This window comes from Bos indicus x Bos taurus, chromosome 29 (genome assembly GCF_003369695.1).
Source record: "Bos indicus x Bos taurus breed Angus x Brahman F1 hybrid chromosome 29, Bos_hybrid_MaternalHap_v2.0, whole genome shotgun sequence".
Classification (NCBI taxonomy): Eukaryota; Metazoa; Chordata; class Mammalia; order Artiodactyla; family Bovidae; genus Bos; species Bos indicus x Bos taurus.
This window is the reverse complement of record NC_040104.1, coordinates 26,159,517-26,175,191: the sequence shown is the minus strand read 5'-3', so window position 1 is coordinate 26,175,191 and position 15,675 is coordinate 26,159,517. Positions and strand designations below refer to the sequence as shown.

The window sequence follows — 15,675 nt, the reverse complement described above, 5'->3', positions numbered from 1 at the left end:
TGAAACCCAAGTTTGCCTCCTTGTCTTTTTTTATTTCTGCCCTCTGTGGCTCTGTGTGTGTTAGTCACTCAGTCGTGTCAGACTCTATGACCCCATGGACCGTAGCCCGCCAGGCTCCTCTGTCCATGGGATTTCCCAGGCAAGCATACTGGAGTAGGTTCCATTCCCTTCTCCAGGGGATCTTCCTGACCCAGGGATCAAACCCGGGTCTCCTGCACTGTAGGCAGATTCTTTAGTGCCAGGGAAGCCCTGCCCTCTGTAGCTAGAGGGAGAAAAAAAGCTGGTCCAGTATACAGACCATTTCTAAAAGGAAACCGGTCTCTTTCCATAAAACAGGTCCCTCTCCATGAGATTGTTCCCTATAACACCTTTGTTCCTAACTGTTGAGTGGGTGAATGGATGTTCTGAGCAAAGAATATCTCTCTGGGTCTCACACTCTGATGAGGTTCTGCCTAATCCAGAGACTTAGGTTTATTCTTCCTACACTCTTCCTCATAGCTCTTCTCTTCTTCTCAAGAGCCAGTATCACACGGCGTGATGAGGCCACCTGGGCTATGTGTAACAGCTGTCTCTTCTACCAGACTGTCGGTTCCATGAAGGCAAGCATCATTGTCTGTTTTTTCACTTTCAAATTTTCAGTTACTAGCGTGATGCCCAAGACAGAGGAGGCACCTGAACACATGCTGAACAGATGGAAAAGTTTCAAGTACACGAATACGCAGCCAAATAAGAAGAGGGGGGACTATTACTCCATACTGTACAGTCTGGCTGGAATTCCCCACCTCTTAAAACTGGAGCCAAATCTAGCATAACTTTTCTTGCAGCAAAAAGCAGCAAGTAGCTTCAAAGACCCTTATCCTTAGGGTGAATCCTGAGTCTTGAATCCACCAGCTGGTGGCCCACTGGAGGGCGAGAGTGGACATCCTTGCGGAGACTGACTTCAGTGCTGGCCTGTTGTCAGCTCCTCACCACTGGAGAGGAAGCTTTCCCACCTTACCACAGCAACCTGATCACGCCACGATGTGGGTTTTATTCAGTCCTCATACATTCTACAAAACTGTGAGAACAACTGGTTGGAAGACTCTGGAAGAAAATGTTGAGACAGTCTAGAGTCACCCTCCCCCTAGACTCGAACACGATACAAAACCTGGGCAGTAGGGGGCAGCAGAGACTCACTGTCCTGGACTATTCTGAGCTAAAGGACTTTTTTCTGTATCCTTGCTTTATTCAAGGTGAGTTATTACGGATCCCTGATTGCCTACTCCTTTTCATCTTTCATAAAAATGCTCTGATTCTCCCATTTTGCAAAAGGCGGAGGGAGCCTCAGATATGGAGAGGGCTTCTTGAACTTTGCTCTTATGAAGGAAGTAGGACAGGCCGCTGATGGAAATCTCGAATAAGAGATTTCACTGAAAAGATCTCTGGAATCTCCACTAAGTCTGGGGAGCCTTGCCAATCCCATGAATCGACACGGCTGCCACCGTTGATGGCAGGAGGTCCTGGGACACTAAGAATGTAAACTGTGCCCACAATGCCTTGGCATAAGCCGCTGTGTGGCACAACCATTTATCTCCATGGGGTGGCACCGGCTGATGGCCCATGCATCACTTCCACCACAGCAGAGATGGACTGTGACCATTATGCCGGAGACAAATGTTCTCAATTATCCTCAGTTGACACCCTCATCGGAAGACGGTTCTCTGACATGTGATGGAATCCTAATGAAATGCATAGACTCGGAAGCTTGCAGACAGCAAGCTGCTGCTAAGAAAGAGGCATTTTATCTGTCAGGTTCATTTAGGCCTGAGGATGCCACGTCCTCAGCACAGAGGCAGCCACACGTGTTCACAAGGAACTCCTCACCTAGTTGGTGCAGCTACATGAGCTGTCAAGGCTTTTGTTTTTAATATGTATTTATTTGGCTGTACAGGGCATTAGTCACGGCACACGGGATCTTTTTAGCTGCGGCAAGTGGGATCTAGTTCTCTGACCAGGGATGGAACCTGGGCCCCCTGCATTGGGAGCACAGAGTCTTAGCCATTGCACCACCAAGGAAGTCCCAAGCTGTCAAAGTTTTACTGTTCAGGAACAGTCCCTGTTCTAACCAGCATTCTCTTCTTATACTGTGCATTGTGAATACAGTCCCCATATGCTCATAGAAAAGTTAATCTCATTTATCCCTACTCATATTTATCTTTTCATGTTAATAAACACTGTCAAATACCTAACTTGGAGAAGGAAAATATTTTTCTAAAAAAGAAGAACATTAAATGAACAACTAAACTAAGCCCTGGCTGCAGATGACACCTGGATAAAAATGACCAGGGGAGCCCCCAGAAACATAAATACTTTTCCTTACCAATGATCCTTGAAATTAAATTGAATCTGTGTGTGTGTGACACTTTCCACACAGCAGATGGAAGCGAAAGAAATACTGAAATTCATCACCTGAAGATGAGATGAACATCCACCAGTTATTTTCAGTTCCTGACATAAGACCAATCAAATAGATCTTTCATCTTCCTAAATGGTTTCTTTTCTTTTTCTCGACTCATTCATTCTGTAACAAAAATCCAGGTTTATCGTATTTTTGAGGAAGGATGTATAGCAGAACCATGAGCTCACGCATGGCTTTGAAACACATCCCTATTTAGAGAAAAACAAACATGGTTACATCCTTCTTATTCTTCTCCCTGCAAAAACGATGGCTCGAGTATTATTAGTTTGACACTTTGGAGGGACTGATGCGTCTCCTCCTTTGAAGGCTCTTCTGAATTACACAGTAGATCAAGAAAACAGCTCCCGAAGGTGGCCAGACAGAGTGCTTTCACCTTCAGGTCTGACTTTAGTTTAATGCTAGAGGTGCAGGACCGAAGCGAGCACGGAGCATGTGAAGGAAGGAGCACCATAAAGGCTCCTCCCCAGGTGGTCCTGCTGGCACTCACCCTTCCTCTCACCAGACATATATGAGTACATGTCCTATACTCTTATAAGAGTTATATGTCTTATACTCACCAAGTAACACCAGACTCTCCAAGTGCAGGCAGACAAAGAGCCAGAAGATGATTCTCCACGCAGAGAGCGGATGAGCCACCGGCTCCCTGTGACCACCTCCTTGCCCTGAGTTCCCTGTTACTGTATCTAGATTCCACAGGGGCAACTCTCCTTTTTATATTTCCAACCGAAGTCTGGGATCCAAATCCATCTCCTTATTTTCCATTAGCTCAACTGAAACAAGGGAGCAGTGAATGATTTTTTTTTTTTTTCCTAAATTAAGAACTTCACTAGAGATTAGTGAGGCAATAGCAAGAAATCAAAAGATCCAAAGACCCTGTGCAAGGTAGGTAGGTCTACAAGTATAACGTGCTAACTCCTAAGACTAAACGTGAATACGTGTACAATAAAAAGCACGCACATCAAATAATTCTAATTACATAAAAGTGTCCTGCATACTATAAAGTGATATTCAAATGTGTTAGCAAGTACTAAGACCATGTGTTTTTAGCTACATTTGAAGACTTTCCTGGTGATCCAGTGGTGAAGACCTCTTGCTTCACGGCTTCGAGCGCTGATAAGGGAACTGAGATCCTGCAATGCCAGTGTAAACGGTTCCCGATGAACTGAGCTCCTGCTATATGCTAGGCATTAGTCTGGGTGTCTTCCTGCACTCATCTCTATTACCTATTAACAACACACAACAAAGTAGTTGCTGACAATTGCAGGGCAGTTAGAAGGTAGCTTGCCCTTTAATTGCCCGACAAAGGGGACCATGAATTCCCCCTAAGAGAGAGGTTCTCAAACTTCAGTGATGTAAGAAGGATAAGGGTGTAAAATCCAGACTTTCCGACTCTAACTCAGAAATCTGACCTAGAAGGACTAGGTTTGTAAAGCTTCAGGATTTCTCTCTTAAGCAACAACCTCAAAGGATGCTGGTGCCGGAGGCCCATTCATCAGACCTTGAGGAATGATGGAGTCTTGAATTCACGGTCCCACCAGACCATGGGACGTGAGCTGTTCACCTCGGACTTAACAGAGACCATGTGGGGCTTGGTCCCTCTCCCATCACACCAGGGCCATCTGCATACACATGTTGGAGCGTAAAAATACCACTGTGGAGGTACTCTTCTGGAGAGAGGCCGTGTGTTTTAGGACTTCTCATCTCTTCAATTAGGCAACGTCGATAATTTGTTTAGAACAAGAGGGAACCAGGGTGTGAGATGCAAACTAGAAAAATGAAACCTGCCTTTACTGCAGGAGTCATAACCTCCACCCTCTGACCTGTGAAAGGGCACCATTAACAGCAAACCAGCTGACTCCACAACACTGAGAAAGATCAGAAGGCATTAACTGTTTCAAGCCACGTAAATGAGCACCATGCCAATAAACTCCAGCTATTAGGAAACAAGTCACACCCTGCATACAAATGTCTTCAACCAACAGAGGAGACAAGGAAAGAAAACTTGAACTGAACTCTACAAAAAAGGAGGAAACAAACACTTGGTATCTGACTTTCTCCCATCACCAGGGCTAGGGCAGCCTGTTGCTGCTTCACAGATGAACATATTGAATCTCTGCCAAGTGAGGTGACCTGATGTTGGGAAAGGATTAACAAAACCTTTCCCTTTCTGCATGAGAATTTGACCTTGCGTTGACCTTCTATCTCTGTTTCCCCTGGAAACTTGATAAAGACAGAATGTCAGCTATGTTACTAAGCAACACTGCTCATGATAAAAATGACCCTGGATAGTTACACCACAACTGGACAGACAACAGCTGTAAATGAAGACTAAATGCCTGTTGGAGGCCACCATCATTTTGGACTTCTCTGAGTGCTATGACTACCGATCGGGCCCAAGTCTTGCGGGAACCCTAGAAGTTAGGCAGATGGAGCTGTCACAGGAAATACTGGCTCCTGTGGGACACGCAGCTTTTAAGCTAGAGGAACTCCTCCACCTGCCCCCTGTGGATCTTGTTTCTTCACACCTGAGCTGTCACCCGAGGTAGGAGGGGGCAGTGATGGGCCCTGGATGCTGCGTGGACTGCTGTCTACACTGCCGGGAGGACCACCCCATGGAACAGAAATGCCCACACTGCCCTGCTTACAACCTTCCTGACAGTCTCCAGCGGAGTGGAAGGGTGCCAGGTGTGGCCTCTGATGGTCTCAGTGAGACCCTGAGCACATGCCCCGGTGAGCAGTGCCCTTGCCCAAAGCCACACTCCTGGGAGATGACAGGGCCAGAACTCAGTCAGCTGGCTGCCTTCAAGAGAAACACTTTCTGTTTAATTGCAGGGCCCAAAACTTTTCTCCTGAAATAACTGTATTCTGGCCCAAGAGACTGGTGCAGCTGGTGCAAGGCCCTGCCAGACCTGCTTTTCCCCTTCAGTGCCACGTGAAGTCCCTAGATTTGGAAGCATCTATTTCATCCTGCCTGCCCACCTTAACAGCTGAGTCACTGAGCTTCACTGCTAGATGGTTCTCTCAGCTCTTTGCAGGAAACCCCCTCAGCAGGAAGCCCCTTTTCTTGTCACTTTAGCAAAGTGACATTGTAACTAACTTTTAAACCCAGCACCCCCATGACCTACTCATCTCTGGCCCGAACACAGTTTTCAGATCTATTGATAGATAGATAATACTCTGCCTAACATGTTGGTGGTTTCTGTTGATCAAAGAAGTAGGAATGAAGAATAAGTAATTAACGAAGCAGATCTCTGCCCTAGCTTCCCCTTCAGTAATCTTCAGAAATAACTGTGTGACCAAGATAACATCTAGAGGAAGACCACAAGGAGTCGACAAGGCTGCACACAAGTCTGCGTATGGGGGGATGGTGAGGACTCTGACCCCCATCTTAGTGATTAACTCAGGTTACTTCCTTGTTTCCCTCTAAAAGCTTTCAAGGCTTAGCTGAATCTTCAGAGGTGGGTTTTGGGGGAACAGTGAGTCAACCATCTCCCCAGATTGCTGGCATTCTGGTCAAAGGTACCTTTCCTTTCTATCAACATCTGTGAGAACTGATTTTGTAAAGCAGCGAGCAGTGGAACCTGACTCATTAGGTAACAGGAGAGACTTCTTTAAACACAATGATACCCTGGTTCAAACCTTTGAGATGGCTCAATGATGGCTTCAGGCTGAAGGGTAGTGGTGACGTCACATCTGATCCCCAAACTGAGGTGACTATTACCCATGAGCCCAGACAGGTACTCAAGCTCTCCCCTTGTCTGGGGTGACAGCTCTGGCATGGCAGGGGTCCCCTGATGACCCCTACCCCAACACTGAAATGATCTTGCAGAAGTTTCCCTCTGCAGGACCTTGTGAGGCTACTAAAACGTGAGGCTACTAACACCTGAGCCCACACAGGTCCTCCCGACCGGAACGGTGGATGCGTCATTCCTTCCCAAACTCCCCTTCCTTTGCTCTCAGCAAAAATATTCAGATGGAAATCGGGACAAATGATATTGCCTCTCTTCCTCAGCCTTCTTCTTCACAACTCTGAGCACATCCCTATTATACCACAAGGAACTGTGGTGTTGGAGAAGACTCTTGAGAGTCCCTTGGACTGCAAGGAGATCAGACCAGTCCATTCTAAAGGAAATCAACCCTGAATATTCATTGGAAGGACTGATGCTGAAGCTGAAGCTCCAATACTTTGGCCACCTCATGTGAAGAGCTGACTCATTGAAAAAGACCCTGATGCTGGGAAAGATTGAGGGCAGGAGGAGAAGGGGGTGACAGAAGATGAGATGGTTGGATGGCATCACCGACTCTATGGACGTGACTTTGAGCAAGCTCCAGAAGATAGTGATGGATAAGCGTGGTGTGCTGCAGTTCATGCAGTTCAAGACTCAGACTCGACTGAGCGACCGAGCAACAAGAGTAAGCACCACCCCTCCCTCAAGCGGTCCAGCACCCAGTCCTCACTGTCACAACCTCCAGCCCAAAGTTGGGCACAAATGGTGATGAATAAGGCGACATGAAACACGGGCACAGCAGCCATGCGCTCTTTTGCGTGACCTGGACCACTGGATCAGCTTCATCTAAACTGTAATTTTAGGTCAGTATCTTGATTAACAGCAGAACATGGGCCACTTTTTCGTGCTTCCCTGTCCCATTCACTAAGCCTGATAAAGAGCTTGCCTTGCCAACCACCAAGTGACAAGTTTATCAGTTCAGTTCAGTCGCTCCGTCGTGTCCGACTCTTTGTGACCCCATGGACTGCAGCACGCCAGGCCTCCCTGTCCATCACCAACCCCCGGCGCTTGCTCAAATTCATGTCCATAAAGTCAGTGATGCCATCCAAAGACCCTGATGATGGGAGAGGTTGAAGGTGGGAGGAGATGGGGACAACAGAGGATGAGATGGTTGGATGGCATCACTGACTCAATGGACATGAGTTTGAGTACACTCTGGGAGTTGGTGATGGACAGGGAGGCCTGGCATGCTGCAGTCCATGGGGTTGCAAAAAGTCAGACTTGACTGAGCGACTGAACTGAACTGATTCCGGTCCATTTTAGTTCACTGATTCCTAAAATGTCAGTGTTCACTCTTGCCATCTCCTATTCGACCACTTCCAATTTACTTTGATTCATGGACCTAACATTCCAGGTTCCTACGCAATATTGTTCTTTACAGCATCAGACTTTATTTCTATCACCAGTCACATCCACAACTGGGTGTTGTTTTTGCTTTGGTTCTGTCCCTTCATTCTTTCTGGAGTTATTTCTCCACTGATCTCCAGCAGCATATTGGGCACCTACTGACCTGGGGAGTTCATCTTTCAGTGTCATATCTTTTTGCCTTTTCATACTGTTCATGGGGTTCTCAAGGCAAGAATACTGAAGTGGCTTGCCATTCCCTTCTCCAGTGGACCACGTTTTGTCAGAACACTCCACCACGACCCCTCTGTCTTGGGTGGCCCTAAACAGCATGGCTCATAGTTTCACTGAGTTAGACAAAGGCTGTGGTCCTTTGTCTAATCAGTTTGATTAGTTTTCTGTGATTGTGGTTTTCATTCAGTCTGCCCTCTGATGGATAAGGATAAGAGGCTTATGGAAGCTTCCTGCTGGGAGAGACTGACTGTAGGGGAATCTGGGTCTTGTTCCGAAGGGCGGGGCCATGCTCAATAAATCTTCAATACAATTTTCTGTAGACGGGCAGGGCTGCGTTCCCTCCCAGTTTTTTGACCTGAGGCCAAACTATGGTGAAGATAATGAAGAAAATGGGATCTCCTTCAAAAGGTCCATATGCACTGCCATACTCAGTGCTCCTGATCCTGCAGCAGGCCAGTGCTGACTCACGCCTCCGCCAGAGCCTCCTGGACACCCACAGGCTAGTCTGGGTCAGTCTCTAGCGGGGTCACTGCTCCTTTCTCCTGGGTCCTGGTGCGCACAAGGTTTTGTTTGTGCCTTCCAAGTCTGTTTCCCCAGTCCTGTGTTCTGGTGGCTCTATGGTGGGGTTAATGGCGACCTCCTCCTAGAGGGCTTATGCCACACCCAGCTCTGCTGCACCCAGAGCTCCTGCCCCTGTGGCAGGCAACTGCTGACCTGTACCTCCACAGGAGACACTCAAACCCTCAAAGGCAGGTCTGGCTCAGCCTCTGTGGGGTCTCCTGGTGCACACAAGGTTTTGTTTGAGTCCTCCGAGGATCTCTGGTGGGTATGGGGTTTGATTTTTAAATGTGATTTTGCCTCTCCTACCATCTTGCTGTGGCTTCTCCTTTGCCCCTGGACATGGGGTATCTTTTTTTGGTGGGAACTAACATTATCCTGTCGATGGTTGTTCAGTAGCAAGTTGTAATTTTGGAATTCTTGCAGAAGATGAGTGCGCATCCTTCTACTCCACCACACAGATTCTAAATCAATGGCTCCAATGTTATTCAGACATGACATTGTGCTAAATGCTCTTAAAATCCTATCTCCAGCCGTGTCTGGCTCTCCTTGTCTGCTCAGGACAGGCAGAAGTGAACAAGGAAGAAGAAAGTGACACAGAGAATGAAGACTTGAGAAAGGAACCCACTAGAAAGTGCTGGTGGAGCCAAACAGCCAGTTAAAATCAAAGAATTCATTACTTCACAGTGACTCAGTGATAGACAACTTTAGACCCATTTTACAGAAGGGAAAGCTGAGGCCTGGAGAAGTGTCTTGAGTGCTAGGTAGGAGTGAGCTGGATCTCAAACCCAAGTGCTTTTGCGTTATGCCACAGTCACCAGTTGTGACTCTCAGCAAAGTACCAAAATTAGTTTTTAGCAAACGATCTTGTTATATATTTCAGCATCTTAAAATAATTTGCTTCATTTCTAAGACAAAATATTTTTTTCCCAAGAGAATGAAAATAAAAGTGTCAAATGTGGAGAGAAACTAATCCTCTCACACACTGTTGCTTGAAATTATAAATAGGGATAACCTTTGGGGAACAAAATTGGACACTGTTAAAACATGTAAAATGTGCACATACCCTTCAAAAAGCAATTTCACTGAAACAGTTGTATACATGCAAAAAAGACACATGAGGACACTAACCTCAAAACTATTTATAACATCAAAAAATTAGAAGCAATCGAAATGACCGTGACTGAAAATATTAAAGTAAGTTCATACAATGAAATACCATGCAACAATTTTATGAAGAAAGAAAATGAATGATCCATTAAAAAATGTCTGTCCATGATTTGTTGATTTTATTTATAAGACTTAAAGTGTCCTATATAAAGCATTTCAAATAGTTCCTGGCAAAGAGTGAACATTAGGAAAAATTTATCAAAATGTTACAGTATATACATTTAACTATGATTTAAAATGCATGAAAAAAATGTTGTTTAGTCATTCAGTTCTGTCCAAGTGTTTTGCGACCCCATGGACTGTAGCCCGCCAGGCTCCTCTGTCCATGGGATTTTGCAGGCAAGAATACTGGAGTGGGCTGCCATTCCCTTGACCCCGGGATTGAACCCACGCCTCTTGCATCTCCTACACTGTCAGGTGGATCCTTTACCACCGAGCCACTGGGGAAGCCCAAAAGAGGAATATGAATTAAATGGTAAACAGTAGCTTTGTTTGGGAAGTGGGATTACATAGGCTTTTTTTTTCTTTCAATAAATTTGTATTGCCTGAATATTTTAATTATTTTTGTATTGAAAATAAAGATATTCTTTCTATAAAATGAAGAAAACATTATTATTCAGAAAAGAACATTCTCCTTATGCATAGAATTCGGTCTAGGAATACTAAGCATTCCAAATTTCTATGATGGACTAAATATTTTAGAAATGTATTAAATTTCTGGCAGTGTTACCCATTCAGAGGATATAAGTGAGGGAGTGGAAGGAAGAGAAAACAGATCATGCCACACATGTTGGGGGGTGAAAAAAAAGACCCAGCTATTTCATCTCCCCTGAAAATCTGAAATTCTGGCCTGGAGCCTTAAAGTCGCTCAGAGCCAAAAGAGGAGGTGAAGGGCCACCCTAAGTCCCTGCCATCCCTTGACAGACATTTCAGAGCTGATGCTGCAGACGCATTCTGCAGGGTCCTCCTGTCACACTCAGGCCAGGCAAGGCTTGGCCTGGTTGTTGCCTGCAGGAGTGCAAATCCAAAGGTGGATCCAAACCGTGAGAGTGATAACGATGCAATAGGCGACCAGCAGGCTTTCTAAAGCCTAAGGCTCTGCAAACTTTCTTCCAAACCTGTAAAATCTGGAACCTAAATCTCTAGGAAAACGAACAGGATGTGTTGCTGCACAGAACGTTTCTGGGTTTTGTGTGTCACCTATGTCCTTGGCCACCCTAAGGGACAACGTAATGAACTCTGTGAGTCCTGACGTTTTTTTCCTAACTCAGAAGGAAGTACTACCTGTTATTTTCTTTTATTTTACATCTCAGTTGATTGCTCAGTATAATCAGAACTAAATTCAGTGAGGATGACAAAAGGGGAGTTTGTATTTTTGGACAAGATTTTAAGAGGAATGCTTTAGCACAAAGTATAAAGTGCTCTGGGGTTTTTGAAAAGTTGCTCATTACAATTTCCTTTTATTCCTCTTAATCCTTTTTTAAAACTGGGACTAAATGTTGAAATATTTTTGTCATTTATTGACAGAATAATGAACTTACTGATATGATTAGAGCAAACTCTAGGACTGGAAATCCTAGGTCCACGGGGTCACAGAGAAAAGCAGACGACCTGGTTCATCTGAGAGTGAGAAGCCAGAGCACAGTGCTGCCCAGGTCTGACTGACCCACAAGAAAGCTTCAAGGAAGGACAGGTAATGAGATTCTTATTCTTATCCCAGACTTGACCTCACAGGAAAGCAGTCCACACCTCAACTATAGCTCCAACCACACTGAATGGCAATTTATCTGCTCATGAGGGTTTCTCTCTCCAAGCTTTCTCCAGGTGAAGAATGATACCTAATGCACGTAAGTACCTGTTGTGTCTTACACATGGCCAGGTGGCTGAGTTATTTCTGTTCCCTGACCACAAACTATATTTTGCATGCAAGCTGCCAACTTCAGTCTGCAAGGTCAGATTCAAGGGAGAACACAGGGGCCATGAAGAAAGGAGGAGGAGATAATGACAGTCTCTGAAGGTAAAATTCCATAACCCTTTACCTCAGGACAGTGGAAAAGTAATAAAAAGTACCCTGGCCTGTCCCAAGCTTGCTCTCCCTCAGCTCCTCAGGGCAGGAGAGGGTTAATAAATGTACCTCACGTGCACCTGACCCTCCAACCAGTAATTTTTATCACTGCAAATCCTTACAGGATTGTGAGCATGTTGCAGCTTCCAGAACATTCTCAGGCATATTCCCTCACTTGACGCTCCTCACAGCCATCCCAGGGGACAGGACAGAGCCGGAGTTCAATTCTAGGAGCTAGACGCGGACATGAACTGCAGCACTCAACTACCAGTCAGGGAAAGTTACTAATCTCATTTAGCCTCATTTTACCTATAAAACGGAGTTAATATTTACCTCATGGAATGTTTGTGAAGATCAAGTAATATCGAGAAAATCAAAGTCCCTGGGAAATACTACGCGCTCCACAAGTAAATATGACTTTCCTTCCTTTGACGCTGGAGTCCTTCCCTGGGACGATGCCTCTGTCAGAATCCACAGCCACTGTCCTGCAGAAGGCCTCCCAGCTGTCTGCTCGCTTGGGGTGCACATGGCAACCCCCGCCCGGGACAGAAGCAGACTGGCGGCCACCCCCGTGTCAGAGGGGAGCCCCGGCTGGGCTGCCTGAGTGACCCTGCATCCTGTGGGCCCTGGGACACAGGTCCGGCCACCAACCCTGCACCCTCCTGCGTGTGTTCCCTCCACGGCGAACCTTTTCCTTATTTTCTCAATTTTTGGACACTGGCCTCACATCCATCCTTGAAACTTTTTTTATGTCTCTTCTCCCCAAAGGATTATGGAACAAGGGCAGGCCAATCTAGCAGAAAGTCCCTGCACAGGCTTCCCCAACATCTTCTCCTTTCTCCCCACCTCCTTCAACCTGCACACCTCTAACCAACTCTCAATGAGCAAAGCTTAGAGCATTTCCTTTCTACTTTCAGGAAAAGCACTGTATAAACTGTGATTCTGGAACCAAAGTACCTGAGTTCAGTTCCATCTCCACCTCTCACTCTCTGCTGTGACTTCAGGAAGTACTTAATCTCTCTTTCCCTTAGCTCCATCCTTTGTAAGAGGGGATAACAATACAACTTGGGGGGATTCAATGAGGCACATAATAGGAGCGCAACAAAATCAGTTCTCTTCTATCTTATGTATGTATATAAATGCATCTGGAAGGTTATGCACAGAATAGTTTATACTGGTGTCCTTCAGGGAACATATGAAGGAGAACTTTTCTTTGATATAAACTTGTACCATTTTACAAGCATATATTGTTTTTGTAATTTAAACACACTTTTAACAAGAATATTCTTGGGTATGGTAAAGAAAAGGAAAGAAGCAGGGGGAAGGGAGGTGGACCAGCCCACTTTGCCTGGGAGGAATAAAGGAGGGCTCTGCTTGTTACTGAAGACTCTTCAAAGCTGTCTCAATTTCCCCATTTCTCCAATGTCTCATGAGACACAGACTGCAGCAAGCAAAGGTCTGTTTTATTAGCTTCTATGCAAGAGTCCCCACGGGGCTATTTACCTTTTCCGCATAACCTAAAACTTCAGTACTATGCACGGTCAAAAAAAGAAAAAAATGTATCCTTTTTTGGTAAGAGTTATAGTATCAGCATACCAAGAGGAATGCTGCCTACTCCTTCTGTGTAGCCAAGACATTCATTTAGCCACTCTACACTTCTGACTTTTTCAAAGGGGGAGAATCCTCTTGTTCCTAATTGTCCTCACATCACTTCTGATGAGTAAAAACCTATCAGCTCACAAAGCTTCATTTCTAGAGAATCGTCTACTCTATAGAGCATGTTCTATGAAAATTTATTTTCAAATTGCGAACTCTTATATTGCTTCTATGAGTCTTCTGGGCCCTACCCAGACAAACATAGCTATTCCTGCTGGAAACTATGAAAATGTAATATTTTCCCCACCTTATTAATACCTCTGCTAATAAAGGTCCTGCCAACCAAGCATGTTCTTCTGAACAGTTCCCCTCACTGTATTTGCAATCCCACACTTACCCCAAGGAACTGGATCTGCTATAAAGGAAGATGTCAGAAAGGACCCCCAAGAAAGTGGCTTACCTTTCTCGTGGCTGCTTGATGGTGGGGGTGGGGAAGTGACCGGTTTAGACTTGTCATAGTTGTTAAAGCTCTGGCTCCGTCGGTTGTTAGCAGTGGCTGACCCTCCGCGTGTCTTGGCCTCGCTGCCTGCAGCGGATACCCTCGCGGTAGGACCTGGAAGTCTAAAATGCAAAAGCAACGGAGTCATCGCTTCAGTCTCAGGAAAACAGCAGCATCTCAGAAGAAGGAACTGCAGCCATGCAAGAGGTGAGAGAAACCATTCAAGACATCGGATCTGTGGTGGCTTGCTAGTCCAAGGACTCAGTGAGACCACCACAAACATCTAGGCTATAATGACCTCAGTCCAAAGGTAAAGTATGGGCTGTTTTCCTTTGAGCACAGAAAGAGAAATATACGACTATGTTTGCTGATTAGAAATACAAAGCTCAGGAGTTCCCTGGTGGCCCAGTGGTTAGGATTCTGGGCTTTCAATGCCATGCTCCCTAGTTCAATCCCTAGTCAGGGAACTAAGATGCCACAAGCCACACAGGATGACCAATAATAATAATAAAGCAAAGCTCATCTTCGTTTTTCTCCTGGATGAGTAATTTTAATTTTCAATAGGACCAAACCATGTCATCTCAAATTCTATCAAGAGTGGAACATAAAGCCCGGTTAAGACACTAAACTGTTTACTTTATGTGTGCATTTCTTCTGAAAGATATTGAAAATGGTTTTTTTGGTCATAATCTAGGGATGTAAGTATCAAGAAAAAGACTTAACTTATGATGGACATAAAAGGAACTGCTACCTCAGAACCTAACACATCTGCGATGAAAACTTATGGCCTGGATGGAAACATTTGTTCAGACATACATTTTCCTTCAACCACCTGACAACCTGTCTCCGTAGACATTACTCTGAGATTGAAGCCCAGCTTCTCTTAAGTAGATAGATAAAATCATATATTCCTTCTGTAAAATGAGCAGGAATCTGTTAGCCTAAAGACAAACACACACTTTCCCTTTAAATAAAACACTTCATTTTTGGGGTGGTTTGGGGAATAAAATCAGTAAACTAATCTTTAGTAATGTGTCTAAAGATATTATGGCCCATTCCCCAGAGAGTTACGGCTAAGACTCCCCAGATCAGAATTTTTGTTCAGGGACCACTGGGCAGACTGTTTCCAATCATTAAAGTTGAAAGATGAATAAATGATGAAATATTTAGTCATATCTTTCAGCTAAAACCCACTTAGCAGTGTTTAAAAGCCCCTGGAACCTCAGTTGACCAGCATTAGATTTAGTGATAAGTCTGAATTTTCATCTCATAAAGCTTTCAGCCTTCTCTTTCCACACAAATCTGTAAGCACCAAAGAAGTCTGCAGTCTGGAAGCATTTTAGATAGAAGCAGGCAAACACTTTAAACTTTTTTCTTGTTGGCTAAGCAAGAAAGATGGTTGTAGAGTAAGCAGAGAACATGAGCTGGTGTGAGAGGACTGTAAAATTCATACAGTCAAGAAAAAGCTGGCCCAGTTCCTTAACTGGGAGCTAGGAGAGAAGGAAGGGGGTGAGTTTTCCCCCAAAAAAGTGGCGGAGAGAAGACCTCACTTCTCACTACAGTAGGGGGATTTACCTCTCTGTTAAGTTTCCCCATCTCATTTGGAGAAGATAGTCACCCCATGAAGACAGGCACAGAGTGGGATGCAGAACCAGCAATGTCAGTACCTGTGTTTGGGGACTAGAAGTGCCAGCTTAACCAATCAGAAGAGGCCCAGCAAAGGGATCTTGGTACCTCGAGGTTCTGATTCCAGTGCAAACAACATCCTGTAAAGCCTCCAAGATGGACAGTGTTATCTGAGGACTCACAGCCAGAGGTGGAGCTGCTGCAGGTGCTGACGTGGGGCTCCTCCAGGCTGGACTCTGCACGAGTTTTTTGCCCACAGATAGGCCTGGAAAAGGATGATGGACTTGTTCCAAGATGATGTCATAGTAACAGTTTTAAGTGGTGCAGGCTAACACAG

The 15,675-nt window shown here is 45.2% G+C and overlaps 1 protein-coding gene across 10 annotated transcripts in view; it reads right to left on the bottom strand.

The window, feature by feature from the left end:
• The window catches only part of NAV2 (neuron navigator 2), a 796,404-nt gene that overhangs the window by 213,225 nt on the left and 567,504 nt on the right, over nucleotides 1–15,675 (bottom strand). For all 10 annotated transcript variants that reach the window (XM_027531913.1, XM_027531909.1, XM_027531911.1 and 7 more), the window contains one exon: nucleotides 13,674–13,834. In XM_027531913.1, coding sequence (XP_027387714.1) covers nucleotides 13,674–13,834 — 161 coding nt within the window. The remainder of the gene's footprint in view (nucleotides 1–13,673; nucleotides 13,835–15,675) is intronic.